The sequence below is a fragment of the Rhizopus delemar genome, genomic scaffold (assembly GCF_000149305.1).
Source record: "Rhizopus delemar RA 99-880 supercont3.5 genomic scaffold, whole genome shotgun sequence".
Taxonomy (NCBI): domain Eukaryota; kingdom Fungi; phylum Mucoromycota; class Mucoromycetes; order Mucorales; family Rhizopodaceae; genus Rhizopus; species Rhizopus delemar.
This window is the reverse complement of record NW_027137831.1, coordinates 554,313-579,457: the sequence shown is the minus strand read 5'-3', so window position 1 is coordinate 579,457 and position 25,145 is coordinate 554,313. Positions and strand designations below refer to the sequence as shown.

The following is a 25,145-nucleotide window of genomic DNA, read 5'->3' as shown; positions in this document are numbered from 1 at the left end:
CATTTCGTTTGACTGTGTTGAATAAAAGAAAGGATATCATTCAGTTATTTACTTTTAGTGTTAATAAAAGATCATAATAAAGTTTCATATAAAATGAGGAGTCAAATAAAAGCATGTGATATTTAATTGTATTACATAATAATGCGGATCCAAACAATAAAAAACTAAGCTCTAAATGAAAATGACTAATAAACACATCCACCTCTTTTCCCCTTTTCTATTCAACTCCTAATAGCACAGACTGTCAACAGTTGCTCCTTTCTATTTCCGAACCAACTATAAATACAGTATTTTTTTTTTTTTTCTTCTTCTTCTTTAATCAATGTATTATCAAAAGACAATCAACAAACCACGTCCTTATCCATGTCCATCTTGCCCAAAAGCATTTGTGAGACTAGAGCATCGTACTCGTCACATCAGGATTCATACAGGAGAAAAGCCACATGGATGCAGTTATTGTCCAAAACGATTTTCAAGAACAGATGAACTCAATCGACACCTTCGGATACATGCCAAACGAGATCCTTACTTTGCCGATTTATTTTCTAAGCCCATCTTACCACCCATTCAACGAAGACAGTGGGCAAATGAATATCATCTTCCATCCATACAATTCTTATTGAATTAATCATACAATAATAATATCAATTCATGTATATAACACATAATCCTTTTTTTTATTAAAAAAAAAATCTATTTTCTTTATTCACTTGATTTCGTCTCATTTTCTGAATGTGGTTGATCTTGTGTTTGGTAAGGTTGTGGTTGTGGTTGTGATTGTTGAGGTGGTTGTGGTTGAGAAGGATCTTGTGGATGAGGAAGATGTTGTTGTTGTTGATGTTGCTGTTGTTGAGCAAATTGTTGTAATTGCATTTGATATTGTTGCATTTGATCACTCGTAAACTAGGAATGGTCAATAGATGAATGTGAAACTGATTGATTTACCTGAGGTAATTGAGGATAATAACTAGCTGTATCCACAGCATATTGTTGAGGATAATAATTAGTAGTAGCAGCAGCAGCAGCAGCGGCAGTGTTACTGGCATAAGCAGTTTGATGATCATAAACCGCATTTGATTTCACTGCTTCTTCTCTTGGCACAATGTCAATCAAAAAATCACACATATCCGTCTTAGAAATAGCAGTGGCAATGTCTGATCTTTGTAACGTACGACGTTTATTCTCTTCAGCATGAACCCTATTCTATTCATAAGCATCACTCTTATCCTATCATCCTATTACCAAGCACGCTTTGTTAATTCAGTAATAAATATTTCACATCCTTTAGCAAATAAAATGGGGGCCTAAATCAAATTTCATCCAATAATATTAAATCGATATGCAGCCAAAATAATGAATAGCCTATCATTTATTACCTCGGCACTAATCATCTATTTCAAACATGTTATTACATCTTGCTACACAACACATCTATCCATTTACCTTCACTTCATGGTCTGTCTTCATCACTTTTTTAATTCTAGCTAAAGGAAGTGCGTGATTCTTAAAATCAGAATCAAATCTTTCCGCATTTCCCATTTCTTCTTGCCAAAACTTGGATAAATCAAACACAGGTTGTCCTGCTGTCGTTGCCTGTGGGTGACCCGCTGCTCCTGCTGCTGTATTTGTAATAGGAGTTTGGTACGTTTGAGTCATGGGCTGTGCATGAAGTTCGTGATGAGCGTGTTGTGGCTCCTGGTGTGGGTGACTGGCCATTATATCGTGTTTTAGAAAAAAAAAAGAGAAAAAAGAAAAAAAAAATCAGCGAATGACGTTTTACAAAAATAAATTAAAAATGATTGGCTCACAACATCCTTTTCATGAATCGCGAAATCAATTAGGCTCTTGCTTTGCTTACTTGTGCTTCAGGTACTTTTTTTTTGCTGACTGCAAGTCGTTTAGAGTTTTCGCTTACTTTCTAAAAGAAGAGGATTTAAATTGAAGGTACTGTAAAGAATCGTAAATAACCAACAAGTATTGTTATAATCAGTGGAACACTACAACAAAAGCAAGAGAAAAGGGATGGGTGATTATCTTTCTTATAACGCTCATATTTTACATGTGTAAGCATTAAATACTATTTTTTTCACTGTATTCTAATATGAAATTTAAATAAAGTGCAAATTATTATTTAATTATCAACGAATAATTATCTAGTGTCGTTTTCCCAATACAATCTTTCTTCGGTACCTTTGATGTGTATAAATAAGTTTTGCTCTTTGCTTCCCAAAGCATTATATAACATACCTTGTAAAATCCTTAATTTCAATGTATCTGTACCATGCTTATCGGTTGATTTACCTACAATGTCCTTTTCTGTCTCCTGTATCGTAGGATGCTCTTCAAAATAAGCTTGCAATTTTTGAGCATCCTCAGAATGATTCAAACGAACATGGACCGAAGGTAGCCCTCTTTTCTTGGGTGTCACATAAGCAACAGAAACACCCGAGGTTTTCAATAATTGCGCGACTGTTGTTTTTGAGCATCCTGGATGAAGATTATCTACAAAGACAATCACACCCTTTTGATATTCAACAGTATTCTCTTTCTCTACTTTTGATCTCTTCCTTTCATTTTCCTCCACCGCTTCTTCTTGTCTTTGTTTATTTTCGTGTTCCTGCCACAGTTCTCTTATCCTCTTTTTTCTTTCTTCAAACCTCTTTAAATATTCATCCTTATACTTGTTCCATTCGATCCTAGATCAAATAAGTGATTTTCTTTAATAAAATTTTCTTGTATTTTTTTTTTTGTACTTTGACATAACGCGTAATTTGAGGTTTGGTAATTGTTGATCGGATATCAATTGGGCTGCCTTAGGTACGTCTTCTTGATCATCAAACTCAATAAAGCAAAACCCCATAAATTGTTTCTTTCCAAATCTATTTTCTGGTATATGAACACGAGTAACATTTCCAATGTGTGTTGTAAATAATTTAGCAATTGATCCTTCCGTTTGATACGGCTTTGTTAAGCCCTCTACATAGATTGACCATTCATCCAATATATCATCTTTGTTAGATTTTATGGGTTTTATACGTGCAATACTCTTATCATCCACGCTTAACTTTTTTATAGACAGTTACTTTGCGCGTAAAGCACTCCTTTTTTATATTATTATTTACCTTTAGTCTTGAAAGTGAATGTATTCTGGCACATTCTCTAATTTCTTCAGGCTTTGCTCCTAATGCTTTGAATTTCTGTAGTTTGCATAATGTTTCGAAAGGAACAACTATTTCTTTGAGTTTAGAATGTTGATATGTACATGTCAAAAAAACTTACAGCCTTCAGCATCAGCCTTGATCTTACTCAGCATAAGCTTATCCCACATCAAGTTGGCATCACTAAAATAAGCTTCTAATATTTTAGCAATTTTATGTAGTCTTTCTTCTGCCATTTTTATTTTTTTTTTTAAAAAAAAAAAGAAAAAAGTGGGGTTTTTTTTTAAATCTTTTCTTAAAAAGGATCGTGATGGAAAAAGAGTTATTGATACCACTTCATGTGAAATATATCCAATGTTTAGATAAAAGACAAGATGAGCTTGAATATTGGCTTACAGAACACTTGCGTTTGAACGGCATTTACTGGGGATTAACAGCACTTGACTTGATGAATCACATTGACGCTTTACCAAGAGAAGAAGTAATTAGTTATGTAAAAAGCCTTCAACAAAATAATGGAGGCTTTAGTGCTCATACGGGTCATGATACCCATATTACTTGCACCTTATCAGCTATTCAGGTTTTGATTACTTTGGATGCTTTGGAAGTGATTGATGTAGACAAAGTCATAAGCTGTAAGTATAATGAAACACTGGGTTATTATTAAACTGAATTTTATCGTTAGACATTCAGTCTTTACAAAATCAAGATGGTTCATTTCGAGGTGACGCTTGGGGAGAAGTCGATTCTCGATTTGCTTATATTGCACTCTGCTGCTGTTCACTACTTAAACGTCTGGATGCGATTGATGTAGAAAAGACCGTCGAGTGGATCTTAAAATGTAAGAATTATGATGGAGGGTTTGGCAGTCGACCTGGTTCAGAATCTCATTCGGGCCAAATCTTCTGCTGTGTGAGTGCGTTGGCTATTGCGGATGCATTGCATCATGTAGATACGGATTTGCTTAGTTGGTGGCTGTGTGAAAGACAATTGAAAAATGGTGGGCTCAATGGAAGACCCCAAAAATTAGAAGACGTGTGTTATTCTTGGTGGGTCTTGTCTGCCTTATCGACATTGGGTAATACTCACTGGATCGATAAAGATAAACTGATTCGATTTATCTTGTCAGCACAGGACCCTGAAAAGGGAGGCATATCAGACAGACCGGGAGACATGGTTGATGTATTTCATACGTTATTTGGCCTCACTGGCCTTTCTTTGCTCGGTTATCCCGGTTTAAAATCGGTTGATCCTGTTTACTGTATGCCTACTTATGTTCTTCAAAGAATTGGACTAAGGCCCAGTGTAGAATAAAAAGTAATGTTTATTGAATGTTTTCGTTTGTAAAGGTCTCCTTATTCTTCTTTCTACGAAATTCTGCAATATCTTTGTTAATTTCAAGCATAACTTCCTTATGTAATTCTGGGCGGTATCCCAAGTAGAAGAGTACTTCAAAAAATACAAAATAAGGTGCGGATACAAGAGCTATAAAGAATCACACTTAGTAAAATAGTATTAGTCAAATCATATAGTCGCATAATTTACCTTGCACCAGATTATCTAATAACTTGGGACTCCTCTTTTCAGCCAATCCATGGCCGAGGAATTGGAATGTCCATGAAGCTATTTGAATAATTATCGCAATCTTAGTTGCATTGGGATTTGTTTTCCAAAATTTAGTAGCAGTATAACTCATAGTGATAAGAAAAGGTGCGCTAAGTGACTTTAATAGAATATTAGAATCTCTCTCTCTCTTTCTCTCTTTCTCTCTTCTCTCTTTCTCCCTTTCTCTTTCTCTTTCTCTTTCTCTCCCTCCCTATCTCAAGACTTACAGCAGCAACTGGGTCTAATATAGTGTAATAACATAAATAACCTAAAATAACAAAAAACCCAAGATTGGGACCAAATAAAGATAAAATTGAACTAGGATTCGCTCGAATCAATGGTCCTGTATTGGCAGCAAGGACAAGCGCTATATTTTACTCGTTAAATTCATGCAGTGTAACATCCTTCACTGTTGCCTTATACATTACCAGACCAAAAAATAGTTGGCACAAACACCATATGGATAGCAACGTTCACTTTATTATTATGATGTGCTCCATAAACAATAAGTTGTTTCTTTAAACTAAAGATATCAGACATGGTTCAATGGGGGAAAAAATGAAAAAGAAAGAATAAAAAAAAAAAGGAAAAAAAAGTAACATTTTATATTACATAAGAATTTTAAATGATATATTCCATAAAAGGAATATTAAAAATTACCTGACAAACCATTTTTCGCATTTTCTTACTTTCTGCATAGGTTTTCGGGAATAAAGTAATATTATATAATAGGATACACAATATTCGGTCGCTTAGTTGGAATCAAACAGAAAGGTTTGTCTTTCGTTTGGCAAAAATAATTCAGTGTGTACCTTGTATTCATTTTCTTTTTTTTTTTTTTTTTTTTTTTCCAAGCAAAAGCTTTCTTTCTTGAGGAAGCATGACTTTTTTTTTTAAAAAAAAATACAGTTCTTAAATCAATTATACTTGAAAGTATTAAAGTTTATTTTATTCATGATATTACTTCCAAATCCATTCATCCATAACGTACTGTCTGAAGAGGTTTTCGGAACTTTAACCTTGTTGTGCGAGTAGTAAAATATTGGATCATTTGCTAAATATATTTAAGGTTTCGAGGATGTTGCTCGAGCCTTTACAACCTGCTGAAAACATATTCCTTTATTTGCTAATCCCGTGTTCATATATGAACAATGTAGTTTAAACGGCAATAGTCATGCTTGTAACATTGTACAACTGTAAAAACTCATGGCTAAGATACCGTACAGCTTCATAGCTTGAACTATACTTTCGATTGCCCAATACATAGCTTCATAAAAAGATTGTGAGCATTTCAATATCAACTCTGATTACTTCATCTTTACTCGATATCACTCAAAGAGAGATTTATGAAAAGGTATTTTGCAATTGAGCTCATTTTCTATGTTCGCAAGCTCGTCCTTTCTTCACCAAAGATCCACAGAAAATTGGCTTTAGTTTATCAAAGCTTCAATTCGCACATTTGCCTTAACAGCTTTCAATACAACTCATATTTTGGAAACAGCTATAACCAGGTACATTTTACACCTTTTATTTTATTATTAAAATTGTGGCAACTTATAAAGCTATTTCTTCAAAAAAAAAATTAAGCAATTTAAAAAAAGATGAGGTTACAATTTCTCCTTCTTTTTATCAGCATCAACTATAACTGACTGAGTACTTGCTGAAATTTCATCCTGACGCTTGGTTAAAGATTCTTTGTACAAGATGACCACGTATAAATAAAGTTGCTATTATTTAATAAACAAAATAAGCTCATGATAAATCATATGGAAGGGCTTTATACTTACGCCCAACAGAACATTCACTAGTCCAGAAAGTATGACACCTTCATGTACTTTTACGCAGGAAGACATGCTCCAGCCTACATCAATGATTTATATGCAAAAAAACTTTCAATACATAAATTCCACTTACCATTAATGTTCACCAAAACATACAAAAGCCTCCAAATTGACTTACCCAAGTAAACTACTGATATCAAAGGACCTAGCTCCTGGCTCATTTTAAAAGTAGGAGTGGATTCCTAAGAAAAAACAAATGAGATTTTTCATTGTGAGTTCCTAAACCCGATCACTTACTGTGACTAAATTAACCGAATCAATGATTAAACAAAGCAATTGAGTAAAAATAATAAAGTAAAAGTCATCCATTTTGCTATCAACTCTTGTTTTGTACGTAGCTTCTTTGTACATTCAATATATCAAGGTCCTATTATTCATGTTTCCTTTTTTTTTTTTGTTAACTTACGTAATATATCATTTGCACTATTAAGGACCACTATTTTTTTCAACTTTGTATAAAACGTTAAACGTTTTCGCAGAAAAAAAGTGTTTGTATTATATACCATCAAAACTATGTTTGTGCATAAAGATGCTAGTCTAAAATAGTCTGTGCAGGTGTTTGTATTCTTTCCAAACCACCCAACTTTGCATTTGTTTGCCTTTTCTTTTGATGTCAATTCTGCCATTTTGTTTTTATCTGAAGAAGGAAAAGAAAGATAGTGGAATTCGGATTCTCTTTTATTAACCTAATAGTGTATTTATCACTTGTTTTAAAAATATACGTTTGTTCTTCTTTATAAATATACATCTGCTTCCTTTAGTATCTGTGTAAATCAGTATTCACTTCTCTTTTTTTTTTTTGGACAATACAAACATACAAAGAGAAGTAAAAGGAATGCACTAGTTACTTGCAGTTCAAACAAAACAATTAATCTGTCATTACTGCATAATAAAAAAATCATTGATATATAAAACGCTAAAAAGTAGCATATATAAATTTTCAAGTCTTTTCCATCACATGGTATAAAGACTATTTGTATCTCAATCTTTTTTTTTTTTTTTTTTTTTTTTTTTTTTACAAAAAACCATGTCTTTTATACAAAAATTCAAACAGTTCAGCATCCACTTTATTAAAAGTAAAAAAAAAATGAGGTGCATTTGCAAGCAAAAGAATACACAAATGTGAGTACTAGGGGTTGACTGAATGGTTTCTTAAAGGGAGTCTAAATTGCTGCTGCTGTCGCGCTGATAGATTTTTGTGCATCTGTTTTTGATGAAAGTGAGCTACAGCAATATAAAAAGCCTTTTAAAACAGTTAATAATCAACTTTCCTTTTCTTTGAATACTGATTCTTACGCATAAAAAATAATCGCGTAATCCAGAGACGACAATTGTTAAATGTTGAATTGTATTGCTTAATTGACAAAGTTCCTCTACGATGGATATCAGTTCTATAAGAACAGTTGCATATTTGGCTGTACATTTCATCAAATCATTCTCTTTGTTCAACGCTGATTTCGTTAATCCACTTAGAAATACATTTGTTATACCAAACAATTGTGCCCATCCAGGTCTCCAGTGTATATAAAGAATAGGCGCCTGAGAAATATAAAGTAAGACGCTAATGCATAAAGAAGAAGGATAATGTGCATTTTACTTTTGTTAATACCAAGAAATCAAACATTAAGCAAAGTAACATGATACCATCAATAAGAATATGAATTAAATGTTCTGTATCTAGGTTGTCTAATGTACAATAAGAGTTTATAAACAATAGAAGCCTAAATCTTGTTTTTGATTACATATTCCACTACTTTTAACGTATATACTGATTGTTGTTCTCCACTAAAAAGAACTAAAAGTTAATTTCGAGAATATCTAAAATAGCACATACAATGAAACCAATGTTAACACAGATGGCTGCTATTTTACACCAAAAAGGAAAACCTAAATTATCTTCAACCCATGTTGCCCAACTCTCTCTTGACAAATTCGACATTTTTTTTTTTAGAAAATAAGAAAAAGGGTGAAAGAATTCGTTTTGAGGTAATAAACATTATAAATTGGTTTCATTTTCAATTTTCTGCATTTTTTAATCAAGAGTAAATCATGTTATATTTTTAGCCAAAAAGGCTCCTTTTGACTTTATGATCACTTTAGATGATATCAGCTATGAAACATTTTTTAATTCCATCTCAAAAGGACATTCATTCAAAATCTGCTTGAAAATATTGGATCTCTCAGCTTTTGTATGTTATCATTAAAACGGTCTTAAATATGGAATGCTAATTTGTTAAACACTATTTTCACAAATTATTCATACATCTTTAGAAAAACAAATTCGTGTGGTTTGAAGATAAAAATTGATTCAAGCTCAGGAAAAAATTTCATTCACATGAAAACTCTACTGCTGATACACCACGTATATATAGATACACCAAGTCTTGTCAAGATAAGGCGGAAAAAAAACAAAGTATCGTCGCATCTGTGAAGCTGTTAAACCACAAGAAGTACAAAATGCTGAAGATACTCTTATAAATTCTCGATCTTTAAATCTACAAAATTTTGAAGAATATTTTAGAAACCGTGCATTAATTACTGAATTATTACAAAGATATTACACTGAAACTGCAACTAATTATTTGACTACCTATTTTGCTCCAAATACCCGATATCAATGACCTGTGGGAGGCATCGGATTCAGAAGGCTGCTGAAGAAGCGTGGATTCTTGGTGCATTTGCTTGATAAGTTTTGAACAAGTCAGTGCTGCCCTTCTTGTGAAAATCATAGTCTGACAACCTTCAAGAGAATACTGAATCCACGACCATATCAAAGGCGAAATAATCCTGAAGCTATTTGCCATGGTTTACTTAGGTAATCAAATACTCTGATCAACGATTGTCAAAATTGTTTGCTGACTTGTTTTTTTTTTTTGTCTCTTCGATGTACAAATCAATGCTGTAAAGTGGCCGTGCAAAACATTTCAGGTGTTGAAGAGCTTCGTGAACGTTTATGGAATCGGGATTTGGCAGCATGCCTAAACGTGATTCATATTGTTCATAATCTTCGCTTGAATGGTGAAATACCAGAGAGGTTTCAACGTGCTGGGCTGAAAGAAGAGGCACAACTAGAAGAAGAAAAATGAGTTTTACCTAGAACCCCCTGTGACTTTCCAACACAGTTATCGCTGTGTTATCCTAGATGCATTTTGGTAAGCTTGAACTTAGATAATTTGGTACTTTGTTTATTACATTTGGTTGTTGTACCTTTTCTTGTTGAATGTAGGCTTCGTGTTATTGGTAAGTTTCATATTGATATACTATTTATTTTCTACCTATTAAATTTTTTTTCTTTTGTTCTATGTACTCATTATTGCTATTATTCTTATTCTATCTTTTGCACGAATTTTTTTCTCAAAAGTATACCAATACTTTCGGAATAAAGTGTAAATGTCCTTATTATAAGATTAGGATGAGTATAAAAAAGATATCGAAACCAAAGTATCAGTAACACTGCTTGGGTTTAACTAAAGTTTCAGTCTAATAGATTATCTTACTTATTTTTGATATAGTATTCTATTTTTTATCGAATAAAAGTCTCTATTAACTAAGCAAACCTCAAGGGATTTATATTCAAAAATATATATTTGAGCGTTTTCTTACCTTAGTCGATAGCAAACGTCATTGGGAGTAGTAGTCATTTACGGAAGATAACATTTGCAATATTTTCGTTTGCAGCGCATTATTTACGAATATTAAAATGAGTGATTATAGCAAAGAAATGGATATGTATTCACCCTCTCACTTATTGCCCATTGGATCCATGACGGACTGTATAGCGCAGTGAACTGAAGGAATTTATTTTTTATGCAGTAGACCCCGGACGAAAAATTACAACTTTTTCTCTCTCTCTTTCAACATCATTAAGAATGCTTAGACATTATTTTCATCGTACATATTCATCTTTAAATAGACCAGGCCCATTGCCACTTGGGAATAAAAGACAGCAAAAAGAAATGCTTGAGCTTATCAAAAAGAAACAAGAAAAGGACATGAACAGTACTGAATTACACCAAGACGTAATGAAAAAACCAAAGCCCGAATTTGAAGGTGATGTCAACCCAAAGACAGGCGAAGTCAACGGCCCTAAAACTGAGCCTGTCAAGCATAATGACTGGAGTTATGGTGGAAGAGTTACTGATTTTTAATAAAAAGTAAATGTCATAAGGTCTTTTATGATTTCTTCATTTTGGCTTGTCTTGCCTTCTTCCTTAAGTGATATTGTTTTCGGTATGCTTCAAATCCTTCTTGAAATTGTTTGGATAAGTTGGGTAAGAAGCTTAGCGATTTTCCTTGGGCATTGAACTGGAGATTAAAAGCCCTTAATGCATTATTACAGTGAGGTACAAATCTAGAACAAGTTGAGTTAATGCTCGTGTAAATCATTGTGGTGTACTTACTTTTGAGCATAAACTATTTTCTCAGAATACATGCCAGATCTATAAAAGAATACAAGTCCTCCTGCTACGGTCAAAAGTGCAATGGTGTTTGTTAAATGGACCGTAAAAATCTAATTTTTTTGCATTGGTTAGTTTTTCTCTTGCTTTTAGTTATACACTCGTTTTACTTTTCTCGTTTACTTTGCTAGGATCAATAAAAACCGCGTAAAAGAAATAGGCTAAAAATACAAATAACCCTACAAGTAAAGCTACAAATAAACAGTTATTAGGGTTATAAATGTTTAAAATAGAGATCAAAACCTTCATATTTTCTTTTTCGTTTCAATAACCTCGTCATGTTGCCCTTTAATCTTTCTTCGAATATGACAAGATCTCGATAGGTTGCTTGATTTTGTCGGGGTTCGTTCTCTTCTGTTGGGTCCATTGTTTGTATTAATTTTTTTTAAAAGAAAGAAAAATGACCTCAGAGTGATTTCAAAGTTGGTATAGAAATTTCCATTTTTAGATTACAATCTGAAGAGCGACGACTACCCTTTTTTTTGCATAAGTATGACATAGTAGCATGAATTGAATGATTTACAAAAGCATAAATACCCTTCACTTGCTTGTTATTTTCTTTTCTTTTAATTAAAACAATATATACAATAACAAAAATGAACTCTTTAACAAAATCCGTTGGTCTCATCAGTCGCTCTACCAGACAATTGTACTACACTCCTGCTGCATCTATTCACATCTCATCTGTGCTTGCTCGTGAATCTGTGGTTGACAAGGCAAAGAACGCGGCTGATAAAATGAACAAAGAAGCTGGTAAGAAAATGAGCAGTGTGCTTGAAGGTGCTGAAAACATGGCGGACACTGCTGCTCAAAAGACTCAAGACGTAAAACACGAAGCCGATAAGCGCATGCCTCATTCAGAAAAGACCATTGTTGACACCTTAAAGCATGGTATGGAAGCTGCCAAGGAAGCAGTAGGCCTCGGCACAAAGAAGGCTTCCCATGCTGCCGATGAGATTAAGGATGAGGCCATGTTGAAAGCCAAGCAAGCCGCTAACTATATGGATGAAACAACTGACAAGGCTTCAAGCTATGCTCAAGATGCCAAGAGTAAGGCTGCTGGTTATGCTCAAGATGCAAAGAGCAAAGCCTCTGGTATGGCTGACGATGTGAAGGGAAAGGCCGAAGAAACAGCTCGTGATGCACAACATACAACTACTAAGGTTGCTTATGAAGCTCAAAACAAGGCTGCAAATGCTGCTGAAAACGCTTCAGGAAAAGCCAAGGAAACCGCTGATGCTATGAAGCATTAAGCCTGTATTTATTTTACATAATAAAATATCTTTTTTGTACATAACACTTTAATCCGTTTCAAATTGGACAAGAACTGTTTCTTCTACATAAGCTGGCTCTTCTATTGAGCCAGGATGACAATCCTTTTGGCAAACAAAGGCCAAGATTGTACCAAATTCCATACCAACACTCCAACGATCCAGCGCGGATTTCTTGGTATTATCCGCCGATTGTTCTGATTCACTTGCGTATTCTGCTGTGGGTAAGATTGAGAGTACATTGGGCATCAATTGAAACTCGAATACTTTGGGGCCTTTACAATATTTACAAGAAGAGGTGATTTGTTGCTGCTGTTGAGGGTGCAAAGCAGAATAAAACAAGGGTTGACCAGCAAACTCGTACCGCACACATTGAGATGGTTCCAACTCGACGCGTTCTGTGAATTTTTTGAATTGTTTATCGAATCCCTTTGGGAGTTGCTGCTTTTCATAAGTCTCTCCTTGCCAAGTTTCTCCATCTACATCCATCAACATTTCCTTTTCCATGTCTAAAAATTCCTTGTATCTATTCATATCGATGGGATTAAACCGAGGTTCTTTAGGTTCATCATCAATGTAAAGATATTGTCCAGGAAATTTAGGCAATGAGGCTGCATCAACTGGTGGTGAGGGCTGAATGCTCAACTGATTCATTTGGTCTGCTATATCTATTGCTTCTTTTTTGGCACTAAATGATGGTGTTTCGTTGCTAGCTTTCATACCGAAAGGAGATGTGCTTTTAAGTTCAAATGGCTTGGCTGGTGCCGCTGATTTAGCAGCTGCCTTTGCAAATGACCCAGCTGAGCTTCCCCATAAATCGCCCAACTATATCCAACAGCATTAATAAAAAAAAATTGCATTTTTTTCTCTTTTTACTTGAAATCCTTGAGAAAATGCCCCTTGATTCGCTGCAGCAGCTTTTCTTTTTTCTTCCTTTTTACGTTTTTCTTCTTCCTTTTGTCGTTGTGCTTTCAGATAGACTTCATCTACCACATGAGATCTTACTACAGAGAAACTATTTTGCCATAATTAAATTAAAAATTTATCTCTTTCGTTTTATGATATAAACCCCAAACCTTCCTTCCTTCTTCATACACGATCGCTTGTTACAGGCCCAAACATAAACTACTCTGTGAAAAGCTGAATCGGGAAGAGGTGCATAGCTTTGAAATAAGAGATACATCTTATCCCTACATACACGGCAAGTACAATAGTCTGAAGAAGGTGGCGTGTTTGGATCAAGCCACAACTAAAATAGTTTGTTTAGTTCTGTCAAAAAACGTTCACTAGAAGGTAGAATTTTAAACTTACAGGTGTACCGCCAATCTTTGAAGCATAAGCATCATTGTCCACTTCGATTTCTCCATCGGGAATGCCTAACTGAACATTGGAATGTTGCTTTGATCCTTTTTTATTTGACATTTTTTTTTATCAAAAAAAAAAAAAAAAAAAAAATGCAAAATGGTTTCTAATTCGGAAAAAGAAAACGAAAAAGCCTCAAAATGACAAGCTTCAGATATAAGGAACAAAACTTATTCAAACAAACTTTTAATAAAAGAGACATAGTATGCCTTTGGAAGGGGAAATTAAATGAAAACTAACTTATGATTCCCCAGCAGACTTTGGAATTTTTGACCGTTTTAAAGTAGGCTGTTTGCTTTTCTCTTCAATTAGATAGGATTTGATAGGGGCAAGCAAACAGATGAAAATAGACTTAGTTTGGGCTTAAGCCATAATAAATGCTATGCAAGCTTTAACAATTATTCAAATGCTTAGACTATTAGTTACTCTTAAAACCTTGACTTTCAATCTAAAATGGAAAAGTATGCCTATCATCATTCATTCCTAATTGGATTATAAAAACAAAATAAAATATATTTTAATGCTTAATGTACCCCCTTTATGAACTAAATAAAAGGTACAAAAAATATATCAAGCAAGTTAAAACCAATTTTTCAGAAGAATTCTTCTAAATTTTAGCATTGGGGCCATAGACCATCTTTGCCTCTTGGTTTACCACATGAGCAATAACAGGTGTCATTTGTTGTACAAAATCAGGTTGAATACACCACTGTTGAGCAGCAAAAAGGTCTTGATCAGCTCCTTCGATTTGATGAGACAATCCAAAAGCAGCTTGTTCAACAAGTAAAGCACCGGCGAGTACTCTTCCCAAAGCAAATGTAAGCTGACGTGCATTCGCCTCCAATTGATCACTGGCGGATTGGAGAAATACGTCGATATTTGCGAGTGCTGTATGAATAGCTTGACCTGGTTTGGTCAACTGATCAGAAACTTGAGTGGATTCCTTGACTTTCTTTTCAATCACCTTTGTTTCAAAAGAGGATAGTTTAACAAACGTATTTCAGAGAATTTTTTTTTTTTTTTTTTTTTTTACCTTTTTAAAAGAAGTTAAACAACCATTTTTTGTTTCACGCATAACACGTAAAACATCCACCGCCATCACATTCGTCGTACCTTCCCAGATCATGTTCACTTGACCATCCCTTAAGAGACGTCCCAAGCCTGTATCATCCATATACCCTTGTCCTCCCAAGGCTTCCATAGCTTCGCTGATTGCCTGAACACCAATTTTACAAACATAACATTTTGAGATGGGGGTCAACAGGCGAAGTAAAAGCAAATCTTCCTTGGTAGCTTTTTGACATTCGGCACGCCCCAAGAGTTCAATACAGCAAAAGACGATCTGGATGCATGCGCGAAAAGTAAGCTCCAACCCGGCTAGGGTAGTGACGTGCAGTGGGACTTTGTCCAGAGTTTGATTGAATACTTGGCGTTTAAGGGAAAAGTCTTTGGCGATCGCAAGACTTCGTCGAAGATAGCTTACCACACCAAGAGAGGCATAGATGCGGGAAATGTTTAAGATAGACGCAATGTTAGGAACACCACGACCAGGATTACCCATCTATGATATATAAAAAGCTTAATTCAAGGTGAAAGCATGGATAGGTCTATTTACCATTGTGGCTTTCATACCAACCAATTCTAATTCAGCAGTAGGTAACCCTTTGGTTCCAAATTTGTTTTTCAATCGATGAACATGAACACCATTCAGTGATCCATCCGGGTTTCTCATTTTGGCTACAAAAAGGGATAGACCCTTACTTCCCTTTTTTTAAAAGGATGAGAACACACATTCGTCTGCTACTTCTTTTTAACCTACAGGTTGAACCGTGCCTTGCTTGGGATCAACAGTGCGAGCCAAAAGCATGGCGATATCTGCTGTAGTAGCACTTGAAAACCATTTGAAACCAGATACAGACCAAGTGTTAGTAGATGGGTCCACAAGTTCTGCTACAGTCTCTGAACGACTCACGTCGCTACCACCCGGACGCTCGGTCATCCACTGACCACTCGTCCAAAACAATTTGGGGTCTCGACTACAAAATGATTTTTAAATGTCAATGGTGACTATCATCATTTTCCTTGTTTACCTAATCAAACGAGAATAAATTGTCTCTTTCATTTCTTGGGTACCAAGCAATTCGATAACACGAGCAGCGCCATCTTTCAAGAAAAGAAAGAAACGTTAGGACTTGTATCGTTTTATACTTTTATAGATCATACCCGTCATTGACAAAGGACATGAGTACATGGCAGCAGAAGGAGAATAAAGATATTGCTTTGCAAATTGATAAATACGTGAATACTCATTGTATTTACGTTCATAAGCAATAGCAATTAAGCTTCAAACCATATGAATATGAGAAAGAATAGAAAGTTATTTCTTTTTTTACCCTTCTTCAGCTGCAACATCATTTAATTCTTTCCAACCTTTTGCTGTTGTTATTTCATCCACTCTTCTACACCAAGCATCATACTGCTTTAGACGTGGGTAATTGTTTGGATCCTCTACATCATCGCCCATAGCCAATATGTCTAATCATAATTAAAGACATGGCTTTCATGGTTTTATTTTGTTTTACCGCCAATAACTCTTTCACCAAATCTAGACAAATCAGGTTCAATTGAATCAAGAATAGACTTTGGCATGGTTTTTTTAAGAATGTTCCTCAATACAATATCATCTTCATACTGGTTTCTTAATGAAGGGGGATCCTATACATACAACTTAATTTTCTCTCTTTGATTGTATTTCTCTCTTGTATTTCTTTATTACCTGCATAAATCCACTAGACGCGCTTGCTATTGTATATGGCTTTTGACTCGTCATTATGTAAAGAATGTGAGAGAGAAACAAGAAAAGGAGCTCCTTTTAAGAAAATGAGGTTAGATGCGTTTTTCTGTATAAGGTTAATTTTTATTACTAATAAGTGAAAAGCAGAGAAAAAATAAATTGTCTGATGTGAATTCCATTTGCATGTGGATAAACCAGTGATTCGTTTCACAAGAAAATAAAATTCCGATAGACTGAGTTTTATGTGAGAAGAGAAAATATTTTTTTTTTGTTATTTTTTTCATGTCTTCCGAATCTTGTCCGCTTTGCCAACAGAATCCAGCAACAAATACAACAGCAAATTATGATACTTGGCTTCAGTGTGATACCTGCTCAGACTGGTATCATGCTCACTGTTTAAAAATAGATAATGTAGACTTGATTGAAAAGTTTTATTGTCCACCATGTCAAGTTCAACACGGCCCAATCACATGTTGGTTTAATTGCTATTCTTATTTTTTACTCTCTTGTTTTAATCCATTTTCTATAGATAAATCAGTTCGTAAATCAAGTCGGTCTTCAACTCGATTAAATTATGCCGACTTGAATGAAGGCACTGCAGCAGGCGATGAACGTATCTGGCAACGATTACTACAAGCCAAACAATTCCAAACCAACCCATTTCCTCGCTATACAGCGGATCAAATCAATCTAGCTCTTTTTCGAAAGACAGGTCTTCGAGAACCCTTGATTATTGAAAAGAATGAACCCGGACTGGGTATGAGGATGCCCACCAACCTGACTGTGACTCAAATTGCAGACTTGGTGGGTCGAGATCGACCTCTGGAGGTGATTGATGTTGCTACACAATCTGAAATCACCGGTTGGACCCTGGGTCGCTGGGCAGATTATTTTTCGAATCCTGTGCGTGATAGGATCAGAAATGTGATCAGCTTGGAAATCAGTGGAACTGCCTTGGCAGAAAAAATCACGAGACCTCAAGTGGTAAGGGAGATGGACTGGGTGGATTTAGCATGGCCAAAGGATGCAAAGGAGCGACCCAAGGTACAATTGTATTGTTTGATGGGTACAAAGGATTCTTATACGGATTTGTAAGTTGGTGATCGTTGTATACACATCCCTTGCTTAACTCTTTACAGTCATATAGATTTTGGTGGAAGTTCTGTAAGAAGAGGATGAAAAAAAAAGTAGAGAGAGACTGATTTTGTCTTAGGTATTTTATCATGTATTGAGTGGTGCAAAAACATTTTATTTGATTGAACCCACCCCGAAAAACTTGAAAAAATATCAAAAATGGTCTTCTTCACCCGATCAGTCTGTCACTTTCTTTGGTGATTTGGTCAAGGATTGTTATTCTGTAGAATTAAGAGCAGGAAACACAATGTAACAAAAAAGTGGTATAAAATGAAAAACTGAGCAAGATTCACTAGGTTTATTCCAACTGGATGGATTCATGCAGTTTATACACCCGAAGACGCGATTGTCATTGGCGGCAACTTTTTACACTCATTTAATGCAGCCACGCAATTAAGAGTTTATCAGATCGAACAAGCCACCGACGTACCTATCAAATTCAGATTTCCTTATTACAAAAAACTCAATTGGTACGCACTCGAAAAGTTTGATGAATGGTTAAGAGAAAAGCGAGAGTTTTCTTATTTTGAATTGGAAAGTATGGCTGTCCTGACCGTGTTTTTCGCAAACAGCGTGTCAGAGGAAGGAAAGATGAATATGACGATAAGACACAAGCATGATATTCCGGACACGATTGAAGATCCTTTGGGTTTGACCAAGAGGGTACTTGAGAATTCAAAACTGGCCTTACTTTCTAGTGATATCGAATTGCCAAAGACGAAAAAGAAGGTGACGAAAAAGAAAAGAGTGTCAGGGGCCAAGAGAGAATTAGAGGAAGAAGATGAATTTGATGAGGAATCAGAAGAAAAAGTAAAGAAGGAGGATGATGATGATGATGAGTGGAATCCGAATGAAGACTACAGTGAAGAACCAGAAGTGAACAGTGTGAATATACCCATGCATCCGATGAGTACAAAAAAGAGAAAAATAAATTCGAATAATGACATAAGTGATGAAGAGGAGGACAGTATGGGAACATCTTCCAAGAAAACCACACTCCATTTGAAACGTAAAAGATCCGGTTATGTCTGTGGTAGTCATGCATCACAGAAAGAAGGGAATACGAGCACCGTAAAACAAAGGCTACTGGAACGTATGTCCAATAAACGCCATCACTAACATATTTGTGCATTTGCATAAATGTATAACTTTGGGCTTCCTTTTTTAGATTGAATCATGGCTTGTGCAACGTACTGCATAACAGATAGAGCTCACATATCAAAAGGCGATGAGAAACATTCAAAAGAAGAATAAAAGAGATACAGTTCTAATTCCGATAGTCTATGAAATCATTTATTCTATAAATGTTTTTTTTGGGGGGAGACCCATTTTTTGTGCGTTATTTGGAATGGGGGGATACGCTTCAATGACGAAATAGAAATTTTTTTTTGTGAAAGTTTTTTTTTTTCTTCTTCTTTTACAAGAGGAGTGAATAAGAAAACAGTAGGGGAAAAAAAAAAAAAGAGAGGAAATAGAAGTATAAATAAAATTAAACTACAATCTAGTCATGGGACAAACATTATCAGAGCCTATTGTTGAAAAGACAACACATTCTGGAAAGAATAAACATTTACTTTATGGCTTGTCTGCCATGCAAGGGTGGAGACTAAGTATGTGATTAAGAAAAAAATGAATACAAATACTTATATTGAATATAGCTATGGAAGATGCACACTGTGCAGAGTTAGATTTAGAAGAGACTGAAGCAAGCTTTTTTGGTGTTTATGATGGACATGGAGGTTAGCGATTGAAGACTGAAAAACATTTTTTTTTAATTCATATCAAATACAGGTTCTGCTGTAGCTAAATATACAGGAGAAAGCCTTCATCGTCATGTACGTGGTTCAGAATACTTTGATAAAAAGGAATACATCAGGGCTTTAACGGATGCCTATTTGAAGTTAGACAAAGAACTTGCTGAAGGTAAACAGGATTGTTAAAGGATGCAAAACTGAATGATTTGTAGACCAATCTTTTATATCGGACCCTTCTGGTTGTACTGCTGTCACTGCTCTCATTACACCTGATCAAAAATCCATTTTTGTCGTATGTAAGAAAATAAGAAAGGAACAGGAAAGATGAAGAGATATTGATGGGTTGATAGGCAAACGCGGGTGATTCAAGAGCCATCATCAGCTCAAATGGTAAAAGTAAGCCACTGTCTTTTGACCACAAGCCCTCGGATCCAAAAGAATCTGAACGTATTAATAATGCGGGTGGGTTTGTTGAATTCAACCGGGTCAATGGTAAGTAGAGCAAGTACAAGTCATACAGTCTACTGATCATCCTTTAGGCAACCTTGCCCTTTCTCGTGCTATTGGCGATTTCGAATTTAAACAAAACAATACTTTACCACCTGAAGAACAAGCAGTGACCTGCCATCCGGATGTGATTGAACACACGATTACGGCCGAAGATGAATTCTTTGTGTTGGCGTGTGATGGCATTTGGGATTGTATGACGAATCAACAAGTAGTGAATTATATTCGACACCAATTGGCTGAAAAGACTCGATTAGAAGAGATTTGTGAACAACTCATGGATCACTGCCTTTCACCCGATAATGATGGTGGAGGAGTTGGATGTGACAATATGTCGGTTATTATCGTAGCCATTTTGAATGGCAAGACAGAAGAGGAATGGTATGAATGGATGAAGAGTCGTACGACACCAAAGAAGGATGCACTTGGTAATGATATAGAACAAAAAGAAGAGTAAGATAAAGCTTTATGAATTGATATATAAAATCATTATTATTGTTGGTTTTTTGGTACGATTTCAGTCTTTAATATTCTATTGATCTTTTTTCTTGGTATGGGCGCTTGTTTATAATAGAAATTTAGTTTTAGCATCAACCATTCTCTCTCTCTCTCTCTTTCTTTACCATTTTTATTTTCCCTCACATAAAACTTGCGCAAGAGCATAATCGCTTCTTCATAAAAGTATCCACCTTCTGATTCATATCCTTTTGAACCACTGACATCCAATCTTGTACTAATTGTGTCTATAAATATCAATCATTTTCACTGTTGTATTCATACTTACTCAGAATGGATATTGAACACAGAACCATTTCCACCAAACTTGTCATTGCCACAACCGAAATAAACATGACGAATGCCAATTTGTCTTAGTGCAGAAGCACACATTATACAAGGTTCTACTGTCACATACAAGTCCACATTTGAAAATGAAGTTGTCGAATGTTCATTTAATATTGTATCGATAGCTTCCATTTCTGCATGTCGTGTTGCCTAATGAACATGAATACAAAAAGAAAATGATTTGCTTAATTTATCTTTACATTACAAGTTTCGTTTGGCCTATTTCGTCCTTTAGCAAGAATCGTTTTATTATCCAATACAAATACACATCCAACAGGCACTTCTAAATTATCATAGGCTTCTTGAGCTACTTCAATAGCAGCCTTCATAAATGTAGCATCATACTGTGACATTTTACAACAATAAAAAAAAAGGATTTCATTTGTCCCATATTAAAAAAATAAAAGAGTAAAAAAAAAGAGTCACACAGGTAACACGATATGTAGGTAATACTTGATTGGATGATGAAGCTCTGTAGATTGCAAATCCTGTGATAGAAGGATCTTCAGAACAAACAACAAAATGACCCTAAAAGGCTGTCTGAGATGATCAAGATTCCCTCCTATTCTATCTTGCGCCTTTTTACAGAAATCGATTTTTTCATGTTTGAGGACAACAACTTGAGGAAAAAGGTACATGGTTTCGCTTAAAAAAACTCGAACGATGCTCTGTAGGAAAAAAAAGTAAATAAAGGTTCAGTTGGATCACAGACATCTTGTTCTTGTCCTTTTATATAGACAGGTTAGCATACCCATCCGATTCTTTTTTGCACATACCTTTTTTCTGTGGACGACATCTCCAGAACATATCACGGACCATCATCCATCGATGGAGATTATTTGATAGTGACAGAGGAATACGATGGATCTGGATCGGTTTGGCTATTTTAGGATGAGCAACCAGGTGATATTCAAACAGAGAATGGAGCCAAATGCGATGTCTAGGACAAAAGGGAGGATTGGGTCATCCTCTGCTTGGGATTCGAATGTTTTATTCACAAGATGGCTATCCATCCTCTCTCTCTCTGTGCCTACAAATCCCAAAAGGTGCCTAGACAACCCAGGTTGGGAAGGCAGTGACAAGCTCAGCTGTTTTAGGAGGTTTCCTGTGGCTCAGGCTATCGTCAACTTGTAGGATGTCCAGCCTGATGATTTACTTTTTCACTATCCTATTGGACCTCCTGAGGATGAGACTGCCTTTGGTATGGATCAGTGATAGACAGTGGAGGGGGGGGGGGATTCGATTCCAACCCTTTCTTGTTGTCGAGTCTTTAAAATTCCAAACTTGAACATCACCGACTGCTGAAATCAATAGAGCTCATCAAGCACTTTTGATGTTGAGATGGAATAGAAAGATGACATCTTTTCGTCATTGTTTATCAATCCTCATTTAGAATGGAAGGGTGTTTTTTGATTTTATACAGTGAAAATCATGTCGTCTTGCGTGTTACAATACGGATCATCAGACTTTTTGCTCAACATGATTTGAGGGCTGCTTTTGGGATTCGATTCATCCAAGGGGGGGGTGAATCATCGAATGCTTTCCAAAGTCACAGTGCGTGTGTGTGTGTGTGTGAGAGTATTGCAAGATGAAGACTGTGAATGGATATGGATGCACCCACTGCTTAAAAGAAAAACACGCTTTGATCCATAAACTGACATTAGAGTTCAGTGAAAGATGAGAGCCAGAAAGAGAGGGATGATTGTGTTTATCGATACGAATCCTCTTTTGTTCACCTTTCATTGAAATGAAAACATTAAAAGCTTGATCATGTATTCAAACATGTTTTTTTAACTCTGTTTCAATCAACTGAATAGCTTAAAAAGTGACTGTTCATCCAAGAGAAAGTATTGTATTCTTTTTTTGCTATCAATTCACAGCTGATCGACTTGAAAATAGTTTTTTTTTTATTTATTAGGGACACATGATACTATCATAAGGAGTTGTTTTATAATAATGTAGTTATATGAGGTGATCTTCATTTTTTTTTTTTATTTTCTTTTATTTCTTTATTATAAAAAATGAATAAAATGATGGATTCTAAAAAATAAGAATAAAAAAAAAAAAGATTGGCTTACAACCCAAAGGAGGACAGATAAGAGTGGATGGTAGATGGAGAGGATGACATAAGATAATTTTCTCACGCTGAAAGGAAAAAAGGAGCATGATTTTACTTTATCTGGAAATGGCAAGAAGGGATTTGTGTGTCACATGCGAGAAAATGTCAAAAAAAAAGCTTAAAAGCGAATGAAATGTAATTTTCTTATCATTACTATATTTAGTAATTGTAATTATATATAAAAAAATTAGATCTTTTTCACCAGTTAAATTGATGGGATGGGATTACAGGATTGTTTACCTACCCCCCCCCCTTCCTCCTTTTGTCTATCCTCTCATCACGAAAAGAAAGGAGAGAGAGAGAAAAAGAGTGTATGAACTTGAGCACGTGAGAAGATCAAGAAAGAGAGAGTGAGTGAGAAAAAGAGATATTGAAATAAAGTGGACCATCTTATCAGTTCATCCCAATTAGGATAGTTACACATTTCACGTCTATAAAAATCCTATGCTTTTCTTTTTTTTTTTCTTTTTTTTTATTTTTTATTATTTTATTATTCAAAATGACCCCAATGGAATCACTTTTAAATGCGATTGATAAAGTAGAACCGATAACAAAGAAACGTAAATTGAGCATGTCTATTGAATCGATGATTGAAAAAAGACAATTGAATTCACCACCACTTTCACCTAAACAACCCAACAAGGTGACGTGTTATCATGCTTCGATTGCTCAAAAATCCTATGGAACCGAAAAGAGATTTTTATGTCCACCACCGATCGTGATCAGTCAGAGTCAGACAAACTGTATGATTTCAATGACGATTATGAATGAAAATAATCAAGCGATATTAGAACAACGTACTTTATTAGATGATGAATCCAAAGGATATTTTAAATATCTTTATGTGACTTCATCTGCTAAATCAAAACAATTTAGAATAAAATTAAACATGAATGATGCCTTGTTCTATTCAAATCCGATATCCATCATCTCCAAACCATCCAAAAAGACAGCAAAGACAAGAAATGCGACAAGTTGTCTTTTTAATCACTCTACTATTTCACTCTTCAACAGAATCAATTCACAAACAGTCCGTACAAAATACATGTCAACCGAATCCAATCAACTCTGCGCGAAACATTCTACTTGGTCACCTTTTGAAATCATCGTCTTGCGTCAACCCAACAAGACGGAAGCCATCAGTTATGGTACAGAAATATTATTAAAAGACATTCAGACCGGTATCACATCCCCTCCTTTGATCATTCGTAAAGTGGAAAAGAACAAGGTGGTGTATGATGCGTTTGGTTTGTTGTCTCAAATGCAAAAAGTCGCTTTACAATTAGCCAATACGCCCAATTTGTATTTAAATTCAAATGGAAAGACAATAGAAAATGATTTGAATAATAATGTTTATATCGATTTCACAGCCATTCAAGATCAACAAGTCAGTGATTATCTCTGTTGGACGATTGTGGGTATCAGTAAATTTGAATATGAATTCATCCAATCACCCATCGAAATCCAACAACCCAATTCACCCCCTCCTTCACCACCAAGATCGATTATTCCCTTTCCAACTATTTCTTGTATTCAATACATTCCATCCACTCACTCTATCCGAGTCCCTTCGACTGAATTCAATTATTATTTGGGTCGACAAGGTCCACTGAAAAAGAAGAGTTTAATCGAATTAGAATTACCCGACATACAAGACATCCTTTTAAATCACCATAATTTATTATCGACCCAACAAGATGGTTCAAGGTATTTGGAACTACCTATTTTATTATCAAAACCAAATGATACCTTCATCTATCATTCTTCAAAATTACTCTCTTTTACTTTCCTCATGCACTCTCCTGAATCAGGTCAGTTCTCCATTTTGGATTGTCACACAAAAAGATAATTTATCATTTGATCTTATCAATGTGGGAAATAAAAAAAAATTTTTTTTTCATTCAATCAAATCACACTTGACTCATTTTTATATTCCACCAATCCCCTTTTTTCTTTTTCTTATGCTCTTTTTATTCAAATGGTCAAAGAGACATACCTTTGTCCTCGTCCGACTCCTTCCACACACCATCGCTCTTTATCCCATCCGTTCTAAAACAGCTCTCTTGTATTTCTATCATCGTCATCATCCTCTACAGCCCACCAAGAAAAGAAGGTGGATGAGACGATGGTTGGGTGAAAAAGAAGTGAGAAGGAAGAGGGTGACATTAGATGACGTGCTGGATGAAACACAATCAGACCGTTGGGTCCATGTGTCTTGTACACTCGATCCACTGGACCCTACTCAAAAGGACCTCGTCCTCTTTCACCTGCACCATCCCATCCGGCTTACCGCGCGTAGT

At 35.3% G+C, this 25,145-nt stretch overlaps 17 protein-coding genes across 17 annotated transcripts; 8 read left to right on the top strand and 9 right to left on the bottom strand.

The window, feature by feature from the left end:
- Positions 1-322: 322 nt before the first annotated feature.
- On the top strand, positions 323-628 carry RO3G_06969 (uncharacterized protein; the record flags this gene model as incomplete). Its single annotated transcript, XM_067661559.1, has 1 exon — positions 323-628. The coding sequence occupies one exon, from the start codon at positions 323-325 to the stop codon at positions 626-628; it is 306 nt and encodes a 101-aa protein (XP_067517660.1).
- Positions 629-702: 74 nt separating this feature from the next.
- On the bottom strand, positions 703-1,716 carry RO3G_06968 (uncharacterized protein; the record flags this gene model as incomplete). The annotated part of the gene is made up of 4 exons (XM_067661558.1): positions 703-903; positions 946-1,198; positions 1,243-1,304; positions 1,444-1,716. The coding sequence occupies 4 exons, from the start codon at positions 1,714-1,716 to the stop codon at positions 703-705; spliced, it is 789 nt and encodes a 262-aa protein (XP_067517659.1).
- A 433-nt stretch (positions 1,717-2,149) lies between these two features.
- Positions 2,150-3,394, bottom strand: RO3G_06967 (uncharacterized protein; the record flags this gene model as incomplete). Its single annotated transcript, XM_067661557.1, has 5 exons — positions 2,150-2,190; positions 2,248-2,696; positions 2,754-3,064; positions 3,123-3,229; positions 3,280-3,394. 5 exons carry the CDS (start codon positions 3,392-3,394, stop codon positions 2,150-2,152), a joined length of 1,023 nt encoding a protein of 340 aa, XP_067517658.1.
- A 74-nt stretch (positions 3,395-3,468) lies between these two features.
- On the top strand, positions 3,469-4,472 carry RO3G_06966 (uncharacterized protein; the record flags this gene model as incomplete). Its single annotated transcript, XM_067661556.1, has 2 exons — positions 3,469-3,793; positions 3,844-4,472. 2 exons carry the CDS (start codon positions 3,469-3,471, stop codon positions 4,470-4,472), a joined length of 954 nt encoding a protein of 317 aa, XP_067517657.1.
- Positions 4,473-4,482: 10 nt separating this feature from the next.
- Positions 4,483-5,303, bottom strand: RO3G_06965 (uncharacterized protein; the record flags this gene model as incomplete). The annotated part of the gene is made up of 4 exons (XM_067661555.1): positions 4,483-4,643; positions 4,704-4,881; positions 4,991-5,130; positions 5,192-5,303. 4 exons carry the CDS (start codon positions 5,301-5,303, stop codon positions 4,483-4,485), a joined length of 591 nt encoding a protein of 196 aa, XP_067517656.1.
- A 1,067-nt stretch (positions 5,304-6,370) lies between these two features.
- RO3G_06964 (uncharacterized protein) lies at positions 6,371-6,913 on the bottom strand (the record flags this gene model as incomplete). The annotated part of the gene is made up of 4 exons (XM_067661554.1): positions 6,371-6,490; positions 6,551-6,624; positions 6,723-6,786; positions 6,842-6,913. The coding sequence occupies 4 exons, from the start codon at positions 6,911-6,913 to the stop codon at positions 6,371-6,373; spliced, it is 330 nt and encodes a 109-aa protein (XP_067517655.1).
- An 820-nt stretch (positions 6,914-7,733) lies between these two features.
- On the bottom strand, positions 7,734-8,543 carry RO3G_06963 (uncharacterized protein; the record flags this gene model as incomplete). Its single annotated transcript, XM_067661553.1, has 6 exons — positions 7,734-7,847; positions 7,901-7,995; positions 8,095-8,143; positions 8,202-8,290; positions 8,347-8,389; positions 8,439-8,543. The coding sequence occupies 6 exons, from the start codon at positions 8,541-8,543 to the stop codon at positions 7,734-7,736; spliced, it is 495 nt and encodes a 164-aa protein (XP_067517654.1).
- An 863-nt stretch (positions 8,544-9,406) lies between these two features.
- On the top strand, positions 9,407-9,690 carry RO3G_06962 (uncharacterized protein; the record flags this gene model as incomplete). The annotated part of the gene is made up of 2 exons (XM_067661552.1): positions 9,407-9,419; positions 9,512-9,690. The coding sequence occupies 2 exons, from the start codon at positions 9,407-9,409 to the stop codon at positions 9,688-9,690; spliced, it is 192 nt and encodes a 63-aa protein (XP_067517653.1).
- Positions 9,691-10,560: 870 nt separating this feature from the next.
- Positions 10,561-10,752, top strand: RO3G_06961 (uncharacterized protein; the record flags this gene model as incomplete). Its single annotated transcript, XM_067661551.1, has 1 exon — positions 10,561-10,752. One exon carries the CDS (start codon positions 10,561-10,563, stop codon positions 10,750-10,752), a length of 192 nt encoding a protein of 63 aa, XP_067517652.1.
- Positions 10,753-10,777: 25 nt separating this feature from the next.
- Positions 10,778-11,428, bottom strand: RO3G_06960 (uncharacterized protein; the record flags this gene model as incomplete). Its single annotated transcript, XM_067661550.1, has 4 exons — positions 10,778-10,955; positions 11,005-11,114; positions 11,185-11,252; positions 11,305-11,428. 4 exons carry the CDS (start codon positions 11,426-11,428, stop codon positions 10,778-10,780), a joined length of 480 nt encoding a protein of 159 aa, XP_067517651.1.
- A 229-nt stretch (positions 11,429-11,657) lies between these two features.
- RO3G_06959 (uncharacterized protein) lies at positions 11,658-12,314 on the top strand (the record flags this gene model as incomplete). The annotated part of the gene is made up of 1 exon (XM_067661549.1): positions 11,658-12,314. One exon carries the CDS (start codon positions 11,658-11,660, stop codon positions 12,312-12,314), a length of 657 nt encoding a protein of 218 aa, XP_067517650.1.
- A 1,060-nt stretch (positions 12,315-13,374) lies between these two features.
- Positions 13,375-13,754, bottom strand: RO3G_06958 (uncharacterized protein; the record flags this gene model as incomplete). The annotated part of the gene is made up of 2 exons (XM_067661548.1): positions 13,375-13,581; positions 13,644-13,754. The coding sequence occupies 2 exons, from the start codon at positions 13,752-13,754 to the stop codon at positions 13,375-13,377; spliced, it is 318 nt and encodes a 105-aa protein (XP_067517649.1).
- A 547-nt stretch (positions 13,755-14,301) lies between these two features.
- Positions 14,302-16,343, bottom strand: RO3G_06957 (uncharacterized protein; the record flags this gene model as incomplete). Its single annotated transcript, XM_067661547.1, has 8 exons — positions 14,302-14,658; positions 14,728-15,255; positions 15,310-15,459; positions 15,514-15,730; positions 15,785-15,857; positions 15,903-16,036; positions 16,088-16,229; positions 16,277-16,343. 8 exons carry the CDS (start codon positions 16,341-16,343, stop codon positions 14,302-14,304), a joined length of 1,668 nt encoding a protein of 555 aa, XP_067517648.1.
- Positions 16,344-16,770: 427 nt separating this feature from the next.
- RO3G_06956 (uncharacterized protein) lies at positions 16,771-18,741 on the top strand (the record flags this gene model as incomplete). The annotated part of the gene is made up of 4 exons (XM_067661546.1): positions 16,771-17,579; positions 17,628-17,652; positions 17,702-17,871; positions 17,919-18,741. 4 exons carry the CDS (start codon positions 16,771-16,773, stop codon positions 18,739-18,741), a joined length of 1,827 nt encoding a protein of 608 aa, XP_067517647.1.
- Positions 18,742-19,129: 388 nt separating this feature from the next.
- On the top strand, positions 19,130-20,340 carry RO3G_06955 (uncharacterized protein; the record flags this gene model as incomplete). The annotated part of the gene is made up of 6 exons (XM_067661545.1): positions 19,130-19,232; positions 19,281-19,361; positions 19,414-19,545; positions 19,589-19,668; positions 19,727-19,868; positions 19,916-20,340. The coding sequence occupies 6 exons, from the start codon at positions 19,130-19,132 to the stop codon at positions 20,338-20,340; spliced, it is 963 nt and encodes a 320-aa protein (XP_067517646.1).
- A 323-nt stretch (positions 20,341-20,663) lies between these two features.
- Positions 20,664-21,079, bottom strand: RO3G_06954 (uncharacterized protein; the record flags this gene model as incomplete). Its single annotated transcript, XM_067661544.1, has 2 exons — positions 20,664-20,876; positions 20,927-21,079. 2 exons carry the CDS (start codon positions 21,077-21,079, stop codon positions 20,664-20,666), a joined length of 366 nt encoding a protein of 121 aa, XP_067517645.1.
- A 2,265-nt stretch (positions 21,080-23,344) lies between these two features.
- RO3G_06953 (uncharacterized protein) lies at positions 23,345-24,694 on the top strand (the record flags this gene model as incomplete). Its single annotated transcript, XM_067661543.1, has 1 exon — positions 23,345-24,694. One exon carries the CDS (start codon positions 23,345-23,347, stop codon positions 24,692-24,694), a length of 1,350 nt encoding a protein of 449 aa, XP_067517644.1.
- Positions 24,695-25,145: the final 451 nt, after the last annotated feature.